Genomic DNA, 11,805 nt, shown 5'->3' with positions numbered 1-11,805 from the left:
TGAACTCCAACTCAACTGATTTATTTCAAAAATAATAGATGACATTACAAAGTCACAAAGACATCGCTGAGTTTAACAGATGCAAAACTCAAAGCACTGATCCATTTTGAAGATAAAAATGTTAATAGTGTAGTGTATGTGATAAATATAAATTTTCTCTCCCAAAGCAATGACATTTCCTGAATAAAAGTTGCTTGGACTTTACTTTCTATCCAAATTACTGGCCTTCTACATTCAGCTGTCACTTACATGAGTAACCTTGGGTTTATCAAAATTCTCTGTTCTAATGCTAAAGATGACAAAATTTTCCCATTTCAACAAATGTCTCACTGGGTTTATTACCACAGATATCTTGGAATATGAAAAATATGAAAATCTTAAAATAGTTTCAAGAAAGTGTGTTTCATTTACCTAAAAGAGAGCAAAGAGTTTTACCTGTGAGAAATTCTGAACCACCTGATTAATTCTGTTATGATAATAATTACAAAACAGTATTATTAATGCAACATAAATGGTTGTTTTTTTCAAACCAGCTTAATCAGCTTTCACATATTTAGCTCAATGATACTTTCAAGGTAGAAGTTTACTTAGAAGTGCAGTATTTGTATACTGTACAGCAAAATGCACAGTAAGTAAAATGATTGTTATATGGGAGAAATCCTCTGTATGTATTAATGCTGAGATAATAAGATTGAGAAATACCCAAAACTTAGGTATGTGAAATTAAAGTAACATAAATTATGTTCATGAACCTCCCCCTGCCCCCGCATATCAACAACTGAAATCCTATTTTAGGGATAATTAAAGAACAGAACTTTGCTTAAAGAACAGTCTGTAAACTTTGCTTGAATGGCAAAACATTGTAAACATGCATATATATTAAAAATTTCAAGCCTTTATACTTACATTACTGAAATGTTATATCTGCAATATTGGCATTGTATCTTTGTGAAGTTCAACAGCAATCAATACAACAGCCTTTCCATGGACAAATAACTTATTGCTAAGTCAAGAAAACAGTTGTGGACTTACTTCATTTAAAAGCAGTCTTATTGAAAAATAGCATTGAACAGTGTATTAGATAGGTACAGAAAAATAAAATGACCCAAAAGAACTTCCCACATGGTTCATTTTGAAAACTCAGTTGTTCTCCTGACACTGGTAAATCAATGAACTAATGCAGAAAATCCCTGTGCCTGCACACAGTTCAAACCCTTCTTTCACTTCCATGCTCCTTATGCTCCTCAGGCACTGAAACCCAGGATTGACACCAAAGCTGCAGCTGTGTCTCAGTAACTTCTCCTAGAAGTAATTTAAATGCATTTTATACATTACCAGAATAATGACAGGAAGTCAGACTTGTTGACGCATTTTATTGTGAGATGGGGAGTCTGGTAAAAAACTAGAAAATGACCATGATGTAACAAGGAACTTAAAAATGAAGTTTCAGATTTGTAACATACATACATGAATACAGGAACAAATTGGCACAAAAATGTTAAACATTGTTCCCAACACTGTTTTATAAGATTATTCTAATTTGGCTTACTAAGGAAATGAGAGTTTTATGGTTAGACTAATCTCTTAACAAAACTGCAGAGCATCATGCTATTAGTCACACAGTGAATTTCAAAATTTAAGAGCTTTATATTAAAAACCGGGTAAAGGTAAAATGAATTGATTGCAATTGTAAAATTAATACATTCCCATTTTAATTCTTCTGTTCTACAGTCCAAGGCAAGTATAAATGTTAACATAACACTGTTAAATCAAATCTCAATGCAAGAGAACCGATTGCATCTCTACTTTAAATCTTATCAACTTTCCAAATTTTCATACTAAAATATATTATTGTATTAATACAAACTACAGTATTATACACTACACTGTGTAATAAATAAAGAAATATAAAAATAAGACACATAAATATAAAAGTTTTCTAAAACTAAAAAGGTACATATGTCAGTAAGAAGGGTATTAATACTGCCAGGTTTGAAGACATACAGTACAAAATGTTGCACAGATCTATAAACTAAAAGAAATAAAATAATACTGATAGGTAAAAATCAGCTAACATTGTTAATAAATGGGGTCCATAATAACTAACATTTGAAAATACTTATGAGCCAGATAACATGTCATGTATGTGTCTGAAATTAAAGTAAACCAATAAAGCAATAAAGCAGATTAGAAAATTTCCCTTGTAATTATTGTAGAGAAATTCTGCAAGTCAGGTTATAACCCAAAATACCACCAAATAATTAAATAATGAAATATACCAGTGTTCTTACTTCTCTGATGGCTGAGTGTTTTTTCCCCATGAATAGTTTAGAAGTTTGATACAAATCAACAAATGCTAGTTATTGTAGGCCACACATTGGATAAAGGCTGCTTAGAGCCTTTGTAATACTGATAAATGGCACTTACAGCACATAGGTCTTGCATAAGGCCAAAGGAGATACAAAGCTTCATATCATATCCTTCATATTGTTACTACATATTCAAAACACAATTACAAACACTGTTTTTGACAACTTTCCTGTCCTTACCAGTATTAACACTGTTAGTCCCTGCAATCAGAACTCAACGACAATCTTCTCAACTACATTTTTTAACCACATGAGTAAGAAACTTCAGTTCTTCTATCATCTTCTTTCTTAAGGCTAACAATACACTTTAAATGATAATATGCTCTACTACAACATCTAATGTCATAAACTGCTACCTTCTAGGTTGAATTTACAAAGGTAGCCAAGCACTGTTTGCAACTGCATTACACGTCTCTGCAAAAGGGAATTTTGTAGTGCAGAAGTTCTCACATTGTAAAACATAAGAAAATACTGAAGTGGATTTAGGAAATGTTTTGACATTAAAAAAAAAAAAAATCATATAAATCTCTCCCAATTGTACAGTTTAAAAATTAATCAACTTAAGAATGAAAATTAATACTGATAAAACAAACAATGCCAGATGCTTGTCTAATAATCAGGTTTCCTACAACCCGTTAAATCTTTGCTTCCAGAGTCACTGTATTTTTCTAATCTGCTTCATGTTATAAACTTGTTCCTAACTTTGAAAACTGTGAAAAATTACTAAGTTTGAGGTTCAGGCACACCTGGATTTCAATTTTTTTTTTCTTTTCATTTTTTTTATATATATATTTTTTTACACAGTAGTGAACAGAAATCACAGTATGCAGGCTACTGCGTTTCCATGAAAAGCATGTATAATATAGAAGGAATTTCATTACCAATTTTTTTTTTCCTTATAGAAAAAACCTAGCATGTAAGCTTTATTCATTATTTTCTTCTGACATCTGCCCATTATTTTGTATAACTTCTGTTTCTTCACTGCTTGCTTGATTTACAGCTTCATCATTCTTGTCACCTTCATTTTTCCCTTCTTCCTCTTCTACTGCCGCTTCTTCTTCTGCATCCCCTACTTCTTGTAGTTCCCTACATTCTTTTTCTTCCTGAAGTCCCTCTATGTCTTTTTCTTCATCCTCCTCTTCCTCTTTTTCACTGTATTCCTCCTCTTCCCTGGTGAGGCTCTCCCTCTCGTCCGAGTCGATCTGCGAGTCGATGTGCGAGGGGGACGCGCTGGCGGCCGCGCGCTCGCCGCCCGCCACCTCGGGGCCCAGCTCCTCGGGCTCGGCGCTGTCGCGCTCCTCCGTCTCCCTTTTGCAGTAGGAGTAGCGGTGGTTCATGTGCTGAGAGTAAGACCCCGAGTGTGAAAACCTCTTTCCACACTTGTCACATTGGTAGGGCTTTTCCCCAGAGTGCAGTCGCATGTGTTCAATCAAATGGTGTTTGTGTTTGAATGCTTTTGTACAGATCCCGCACTCGTGAGGTCTTTTACCTGTAAGATAAAGCACACACTGATATATTGTAGATGAAGTTTTTAAAAAATACACAGCTGTTTTCATTGTAAAATGCTGTTGGTGAACATATTAGCATCGATTAAATTTTATATAACAAGATGTTCTACTCTGTGCATTATCAGCCTGAGTTTCTCTCCTGAGCCCAAAGGATGAAGGTGGAAGGGTACATTGTCACAGTCACTACAGAATTTGTAAGTTTTTTAGGAAAAGTCATCATAGGAGGATAAAGAGCTTCTCACATATAACTTCTAGCACAAAAAACCATGCGACTATAAATTACAAAATGCATAAACTTTTTTCAATTGAAACAATTTTAACTTTTCTATATTGTTGGCAATTTAAAATCAGCTAAGCTTTTACATTGGTTTTGGTGTACCAAGTCCTTCTATGATACAGGTAAAAGGAAAATAATTCTAAAATCTAGGCTGAATGCTTTACGTACAAAACTTGCTGAGTACAGATGCATTGACATGAAAAAAATCTGTTTCACTCTGTGTGTTTCTCCTCTTTTCCAGTTACTGTCTTTGTTTTAGAGTTTCTTATAAACATATCAGGAGCTTAGAGTGTTACTTTGATTTTAACTTTTAAAGTTGTTACACAAACAACTTTGCAGTCTTAGCTCAGACATAAAAGACAAAGATAGTAAGACATCAAGTTTTTGGCCACACTACACAGATGACCAGCAGAGCCATGTCATCTCACGATGAAGAAGCAATGAGGCAGGTGTTCATCTCCCTTCCCAAGAAACAATAATAGGACAAGAGGAAATGACCTCAAGTTGTGCCAGGGGAGGTTTAGATTGGAAATTAGGAAAAGTTTCTTCACCAAAGGGTTGTGAAGCACTGGCTGCCCAGGGAAGTGGTTGAGTCACCATTTCTGGAGGTATTTAAAAGACAAGCAGATGTGGCACTTTTGGGATGTGGTTTACCAGTGGATTTGGTACTGCTGGGTTAATGGCTGGAGTCAATGATCTTAAAGGTCTTTTCCAACATAAATGATTCTATGATTTTGAATGTTAAATTGAAGCTAAAACTGGTAGGAGAAGAACAATTCTGCTAGGAAAAGGAGGTGTTAAAAGACTCTCAGGACAGCATAGGTATGAAATTAGATACCCTTAATGAATACAACTTGAGAAAATTGATAAAGACAAATTAGAATTTGTTATGCTTTTAATTTTATATGTGACATGACACTAAAATGTTAATATATAAAATATAACTAATATAATAATTCACCTACTCTGTGAACCAAGAAAGTAGAGCAGCATGAAAGGAGTAGCCAAAAGTTCTGAAGAGTTTACTTTATGGATGTGGGGAAAGAGAAGATAACAGAGCCAGCAAGAAAGGAATATATAATACAAAACCCTATATATATTTGGCACCTAGCCAATAAAAAAAAAGAATTCTTACTTTAAGACATCACAGAGGAAATAAGAGAGTAAGAGGTATTAAAATAATCCTAAAGACACCAGGACTGGAGCCAAAAGGAACAACTACGAGAAATTAAAAATAAAAATCAAAGCCAAAAGGGTGTTCATTAGCAGTTAGGTTCTATGTCTAATGAATAGCTGAAGCTGTTAACTTCAGGGCATTATAAATGTGACTCAATCAGAAAATCCTTCATGCCAGATAGGCACCTGTTTTTCATGCACAGTATCAAATACATATAAAATCCATTGTTTGTTTTTTTTTCAGTTTTTATTTTTAAGTTTTTCAAAATTTATAACCAGACAAGGTACATTAGAAGTAATATATCCTCATTTATAGGCTGCAGTTCTCAAATGACTATCTACAAGCCAGAAGAAAAAATCCCCTTTTTCTATTATGGTTTAGGTCTAACAAATTTAAAGAAAGACAGAATTGCTGTTCTGTCAAACAAATATACAAAACCAGGGGTTTCTAAAGAAAGCTTAGCACAGGCAGTAAGGACTGCTACACTTCCCTACACTGTCTGAGAATTTCATTCCAAATGAAATTATCAGTTACATGTTACCAGAGAAATAACAATCAGAAAACACTTTTCCTAGTACATACCTGTGTGTTCATACTTATGTCTCAATAATGAGCTGCTCTTCTGGAATATTTTGTCACATAAATCACATGCATACATCCCATTTTCTGTCTTTCTCATTTTTTTCTTTGGGGGTGTTGAATCAGAATCATTTTGATCTTCTAAATTGGGTATTCCTTCTGAGCTAGTGTCTTGCCTTTCATCCTTCAGAAAAATTACAAAAATAAGTTAACTCCAATAAAAGAAGTCACACACATAAACTGAAACTGCTATTCCCATTCAATTCCATAAATAGCCAAACAAAATTGTTTAGACTTCCACAGTTTAAAAAAATCCTTTACTGCATTGTTCTGCTTTGTAGTCCTTGCCACCATCCAGATGCAGATTTCCTCATTGGGACAGGTTTTAATCACATCCAAATATGACTGTTGGCCAGGTCTAAGCTATGCTGGCATGCCATATTTTAAGGCCCATAAAATAAATGTAATATTACAGACCTGTAAAGCACTTCAGCAAGTGAGAAGAGCAAATTTGCCACCTAACTGCATTTTTCAGCTAATGCTGGTCACCTACCTTTTGCTGCCTCACAGATTTTATGAAGTTAAAAGACTGTTTTTGCTGAATTTTTCACAAAAAAAGCTATTTAAATTACCATTCAAATTTGCATATTTTACTACCCTCTTCCTCATGAAACTACCACAAGTACTATTTAGGGAACTTCAAATACTGTCATTAGTAAATAGTTAACAAAATAGTAAAAAAAGTAAACAAAAATATAATTGTTGTGTATTTCTAAGCATTTTAAGCTTCCCTGTAAAAGGACAGTATTTTCTACTCACATCAGCAGCATGTACATGTTAGCCTCAAACTTTTAATATAAGCAGCCTTGTAACTCTTCAAGGCACTTCAGTCTCTGGAAATACAGAAGCCTGAATAAAATGCTAGATTGCCAATTTCTAAGATTTAAGTAGAAACACTCAGCCACTTTTGTGTTCTGCCCTGTCCCTACCTTAATGTTCACAGATGATTCTCAGGAGGACTGACCCCAATTAGATCACATCTGGATGTACCCAGGGAGGAACAAGCCAGGATACAGGAATGGCTGGCAGATGAAGATAAATATCTCCCTGACTTTCAATTGAGAATATATCTGCATTTTGTTTAAAGTGATATTACAGTGTAGGATAAATTCAGCTACTCTGCAAACCAAGGAAGCAGAACAGCACGAAAGGAGTAACCAAAAGTTCCGAAGAGTTTATTTTCTGAATATGGGGAAAGAGGAGATGCAGAGCCAGCAAAAGACAAAAGCCATGTTTTTATTTTGCTTTTTGATCAGGAGCATCAAATAGTCTTTAAAATAGTGAGCACTGATGTCCTAGAAGATTAAATATGGAAAATAACTGAGTTGTCCACACACAACAGTTTCTGTTAGTCTGGATTCAAGCTGCTTGAGCTAACTAGCTTTGCAGAGGGCAAATATCTATTACCTATTTACAATCAAGTCAAATAAGCCTGATGGCTGTATTTATATTTTTATTTAGTTCACCTTGATAGTTTTCTGTTAGTTCAGCACAGATACAGATTGAATACATCATACGTACATCATGTAGGAATATGGGGACCGAAGTACCTGATTTCCATTGGCTTGGGTCTGTTTTGGTGGTGTCTCATGAACTGCAGGACTAACTGTAGTAGAGTATGTATAAGCCACCTGTGGAATCAAAATGGTTTGCTTATTGGCAGCGAGAGCTCTCAAGCAGGGAACACTGTTCTGGTCAGCAATGGCAACAATTGTAGGTAACTGGGCAGTGACTGTAGGTATAGCAATATTTATGGGATTGGCACTTGGTGGGATTACATTTACAATAGGATCAGAGTCTGTAACACTGTTGTCCTTTTGTGGTTCTTTTTTTGCACAAGTTAAGTTCAAAGGTTCTTCTTGGACAGAATAAACACTGTTCTGGTAAACACTAGTAATGGTAGATCTTTCCAACAGTTCTCCATGTTGCTTTGGTAGCGAAAGGTCAAGAGGTTCTATTTGTGGCTCTTCTTGTACACCCTCTGCCGTGTACGTGTAACCCTGTGAATTTCTTGATGAAGAAAGGTTTAGTGGTGATGCAGATGGCGTGCTACTGTGGGAACCATTGAGAGTTGAAGCCCCTGGTAAAGTCTGAGATTTCGTTGTACTGACAGGATTTTGTGAGTTATTTGTGCTGTTCTGGGGTTCACTCACAGTTGAAGTTGCTGCTTGATCATCGTTGTCTGTGGGACTGCTTAATTTAACTTGTTCAGGAGAAGATGGTCCAGAAGACTGCACAGAAATTTGTCCAGCTTGCATTTTTTCAAACCACTTTCTTACCACGTCCAGTGGTAGGTTTACAGAATCTGCTATTTTTGAAAGCTCTTCTGCGCTTGGTTGTGTATTTAATGCATAATATGCTTTTAGGAGCGACAGAAGGTTCTTTAAAGGTGGCTGACCAGGAGACAAGTTGTTCTCCCCAGTTTCTGACGGGACAGGGGACTTGGGTTTCTCAGCTTCTGCTCCACTGGGCTGGGGAAGCTGAGGAGGGCTTTTTGTTTCATAGTGCTTTAATTCTTGAAGTGCATTAAGATCTCCTGGACAGTCATCACAAAGAAGACAAGTGCTATCGTTGGTCTCTCCTTCAAAGTTCTTATCTTTCTCAGACTTCACCGTGAGATCTTGTGGTAATTTCTCATTTTTGCAACTATTTGCAGGAACAGAGTTTTCTTTTTTTAGATTTTGTGGAACAACCTGAAGTTGACTTGGTTGCTCCAAGCTGTAGTTGATAATAATTTTGGTTGTCCCATCTTGGTCAACCAAAGGAAGACTGATAGCTGAAATGAGGGAATGGCCAGCTTGTTGTATAGATGCATTATTGATTGTTTCTTGTTCTTTGGACGCAAGATTAGCATGATTGTTTTCCAGTACTTGCCTTATTACATTACCATCCACTGCCACTTTTAGTACATTTTGAATGTCACTTAAATTGATGCTTATGGGAGACACCAGACCTACTGTTGGTAGAACAACAGCTTGCACCACACCCTGAGGAGAACTGGTTGCCTGCAACGGGCTACCACCACTAAAAACCCCATTTTGCAAAGGGGTTGAACAATTAATTCCTGAAGCAACCACTATGGGCTTGAATTCGTAATCCACAGGTTCAGTTTTAATTTGGTTAAGAGGAAGCTGCTCTTGCAAGGGTTTTTCTATTTTTTGTCGTATCTGTGGTCTTGCTGGGCTACCTGGTGATGCAGAAAGGGAAGGGGAGGAGCACTGAGACATCTTGAGCCCTGACCGGGCTCGACCGTTCACGGGCATCAAACCAATACACTTCTTACTGCTTATGTGTGAACTGTATGAACCAGAATGGGAAAAACGTTTCTTGCAGTTTGGGCACTCATATGGCTTCTCTCCTAAACATAAGGAAAAATAAAAAAGAAAAAAGGCATATGCAACAGTTAACCAGGTTACAGAGTAACTTCACCAAACAATAATTATCAGAACAAATATATCATAATGACCTCTCAAAGAGTCCTAGGGGGAAAAAAATTCTTATCTAGTGAATTGAACAGGAAGAGTATAGCTTTGAGCCAAGGCTCCTTTAATAACTTTGTGATGCACTAGATATAGGATGGAGCCCACATGATCATGTGTTACAGTATTTCTCTATTTGACAATTAAAGATTTTATTGAACTTCATTAAAGTAGTACCACCACTAACTTATAACTTCTTACATAACATTTCTTGTAACTTAGCTAATAAATTGTGTCCTGAGTCTACTTTAATATGACTAATTGTGAATGTGTCAATTACAGCCGCAGGAGTAACACACTGTTCTTATGTCCTGATTATTATCAATTAAAATTCTCTAGCAAGGCTTGTAACAGACTGAATTATCTGCAAACATTGAAGAAAAAACAGAGAAGTACAAAGGACCAGAAAGATGTCCACATTTCTTCTGCAAGAAGTCAAGTTTTCCTTCATTGTAAGAGATTAAGTTGAAACTGTAAATCCTCTTGAGTTTTTCTACATATTTCCCACACAGAGCTGATGGCTGCAGACAGTGCTTGCAGTATTCCAGAGGGAAAAATATAAGGAAAACACTAGTATTTTAAACTTAGACTTACAAGACTCTATTACATCAAAGTTATAAAAAGCAGAAATGGCAACATTTGTACTCAATTCAGTGCTTGATTTATTTACCACTGTGGATTCGTAGGTGCTCCTTTAGGTGATGTTTATATTTAAAAGCTTTTCCACATTCAGTGCACTTGAATTTTCGATTCCCACTAGACTGCGTCACATGTCTCTGTAAGAAAGAAGTCTTAATTATTGTACAGGACAGCATCTTACAGAAACACTTTGTATTTTCACATTGCAACAGAGAAAATGCCATACAACAGAGAAAATGCCATACAAACCCAAAGAGAATCAACCATAATTGTAAGAGATTGAAGGTGGTATGGAAAAAGGAAACAAATCACAAATCAGGTAAAAAATGAGGCACACATTTCTTCTGAATAAATCTGATACAGTAGAAAGAAAGAAACAAAACAAACTCAAAATATAGTTGCCCCTTCTCCTAAATTCAGGTGAAGTTTACACTGACATGTTAGTAGGAAGTTCCAGGATGAATGCTAGTTCTACTTGTGAAAGCAAAACCATCAGGGAAAAACCCCAAGCCCAGTACCCAGAGAATATTTCATGCAGGATAGAAAAACATTAAAGTCTATAGAAACCTGTTTAAACTTTAATCGGTTGACTTGATTTTTCCATTTACATGCTTCCAGGGCTTACTGTTGGCCTTGGATCCCTCTATATAATGATGACACAGGACTGCTCAAGAGAAGGTAGCTTAGTGACAATAAAGGTACTCTTGGTCACAATTAATTTGCAAAATAAATGTGAGAAACCAAACCAAACCAAATAAAAATATGGAGGGGTTTCCCAAGTACACAACACCAAACCTCTTCACCATTTGCACTGAAGCTCTGTGATTATTTTTGTTAGATTTTGCTTTGTGAGAGCATTTATTGTTAAGTTCTAAATTGTGTTTGTCTTTATTGCTATACTAATTTAAAAAAAAAAGCAAAAGCAAAGACAGATATATATATATATATATGTAGTATATACGTGACACGTATGTGCAAGATCTGTAATTTTACCACAAACTCTATAAATCTACAAATGTGTATTTTTAAGGACAAAAATTACATGCACTTTTAAAGTTGAAATAGCTAAATTACCAACAAAAACCAGAGGAACTAGGAATTTTTCTGTTCAAACAACTTGCTTATTAGAAAAACCCAGCAGCTCCTTTTAAGTAGAGCTCTACTACGATTGGGATGCACTGCAGATTTTTGGTAACTGGAGCAAGTGTTTTCATAAACTCATGAACAGAGCTGTTCATGGACTCTAGGGACTAACAGGCTGCTCAGCACCAACAGCAGGTGTGGATCAGCTGCCTCTGGTGTGAAAGCATGGGGGGAACTCCTACCCCTGGCTGTGGCCTGCTGTGCTTGGCAGCACTGGGAGCAGATGCTCACCAGGTGCTAGGGCTCTTCCTGAGCACAGACACGACAACTGGGGGCTGAGAACTGTGCTGGAGAAGCAGGGATGGATAAAACACAGGATGATGACCCTGCTGTGAGACATGCCTGCAGATCTGAAGAACCTGCAGCTGAGCAGGTTGCTGGATGAAACTCTGAACTCTCTGCTATGAGATATGCTGTCCAAATTATCAATCCTTCCTGTTCTACTCCCTGTCATCCTTTAACAGAAGACAAATTGAAATAAGATCATCTAAATTACTTCCATATACTCTAATTCAACAGTTCCCTTGGGAGAAGCATTTGGTTAAGCTGCAGATTTTACCTCTCAGCAGATACT

At 36.3% G+C, this 11,805-nt stretch overlaps 1 protein-coding gene across 4 annotated transcripts in view; it reads right to left on the bottom strand.

Annotated features, from left to right (window-relative positions):
* The window catches only part of ZEB1 (zinc finger E-box binding homeobox 1), a 122,225-nt gene continuing 110,420 nt past the window's right edge, over positions 1-11,805 (bottom strand). For all 4 annotated transcript variants that reach the window (XM_021542983.3, XM_021542985.3, XM_077788797.1 and 1 more), the window contains 4 exons: positions 10,120-10,225; positions 7,521-9,328; positions 5,914-6,094; positions 1-3,858 (listed from right to left, as the gene is read on the bottom strand). In XM_021542983.3, the coding sequence (XP_021398658.2) occupies positions 3,293-3,858; positions 5,914-6,094; positions 7,521-9,328; positions 10,120-10,225 (2,661 nt within the window). In that variant the 3' untranslated portion in view covers positions 1-3,292. The remainder of the gene's footprint in view (positions 3,859-5,913; positions 6,095-7,520; positions 9,329-10,119; positions 10,226-11,805) is intronic.

The sequence above is a fragment of the Lonchura striata genome, chromosome 1, assembly GCF_046129695.1.
Source record: "Lonchura striata isolate bLonStr1 chromosome 1, bLonStr1.mat, whole genome shotgun sequence".
In the NCBI taxonomy this organism is placed as follows: domain Eukaryota; kingdom Metazoa; phylum Chordata; class Aves; order Passeriformes; family Estrildidae; genus Lonchura; species Lonchura striata.
Note: the sequence above shows the minus strand (reverse complement) of the source record. Positions and strands in the feature narration are given on the sequence as shown.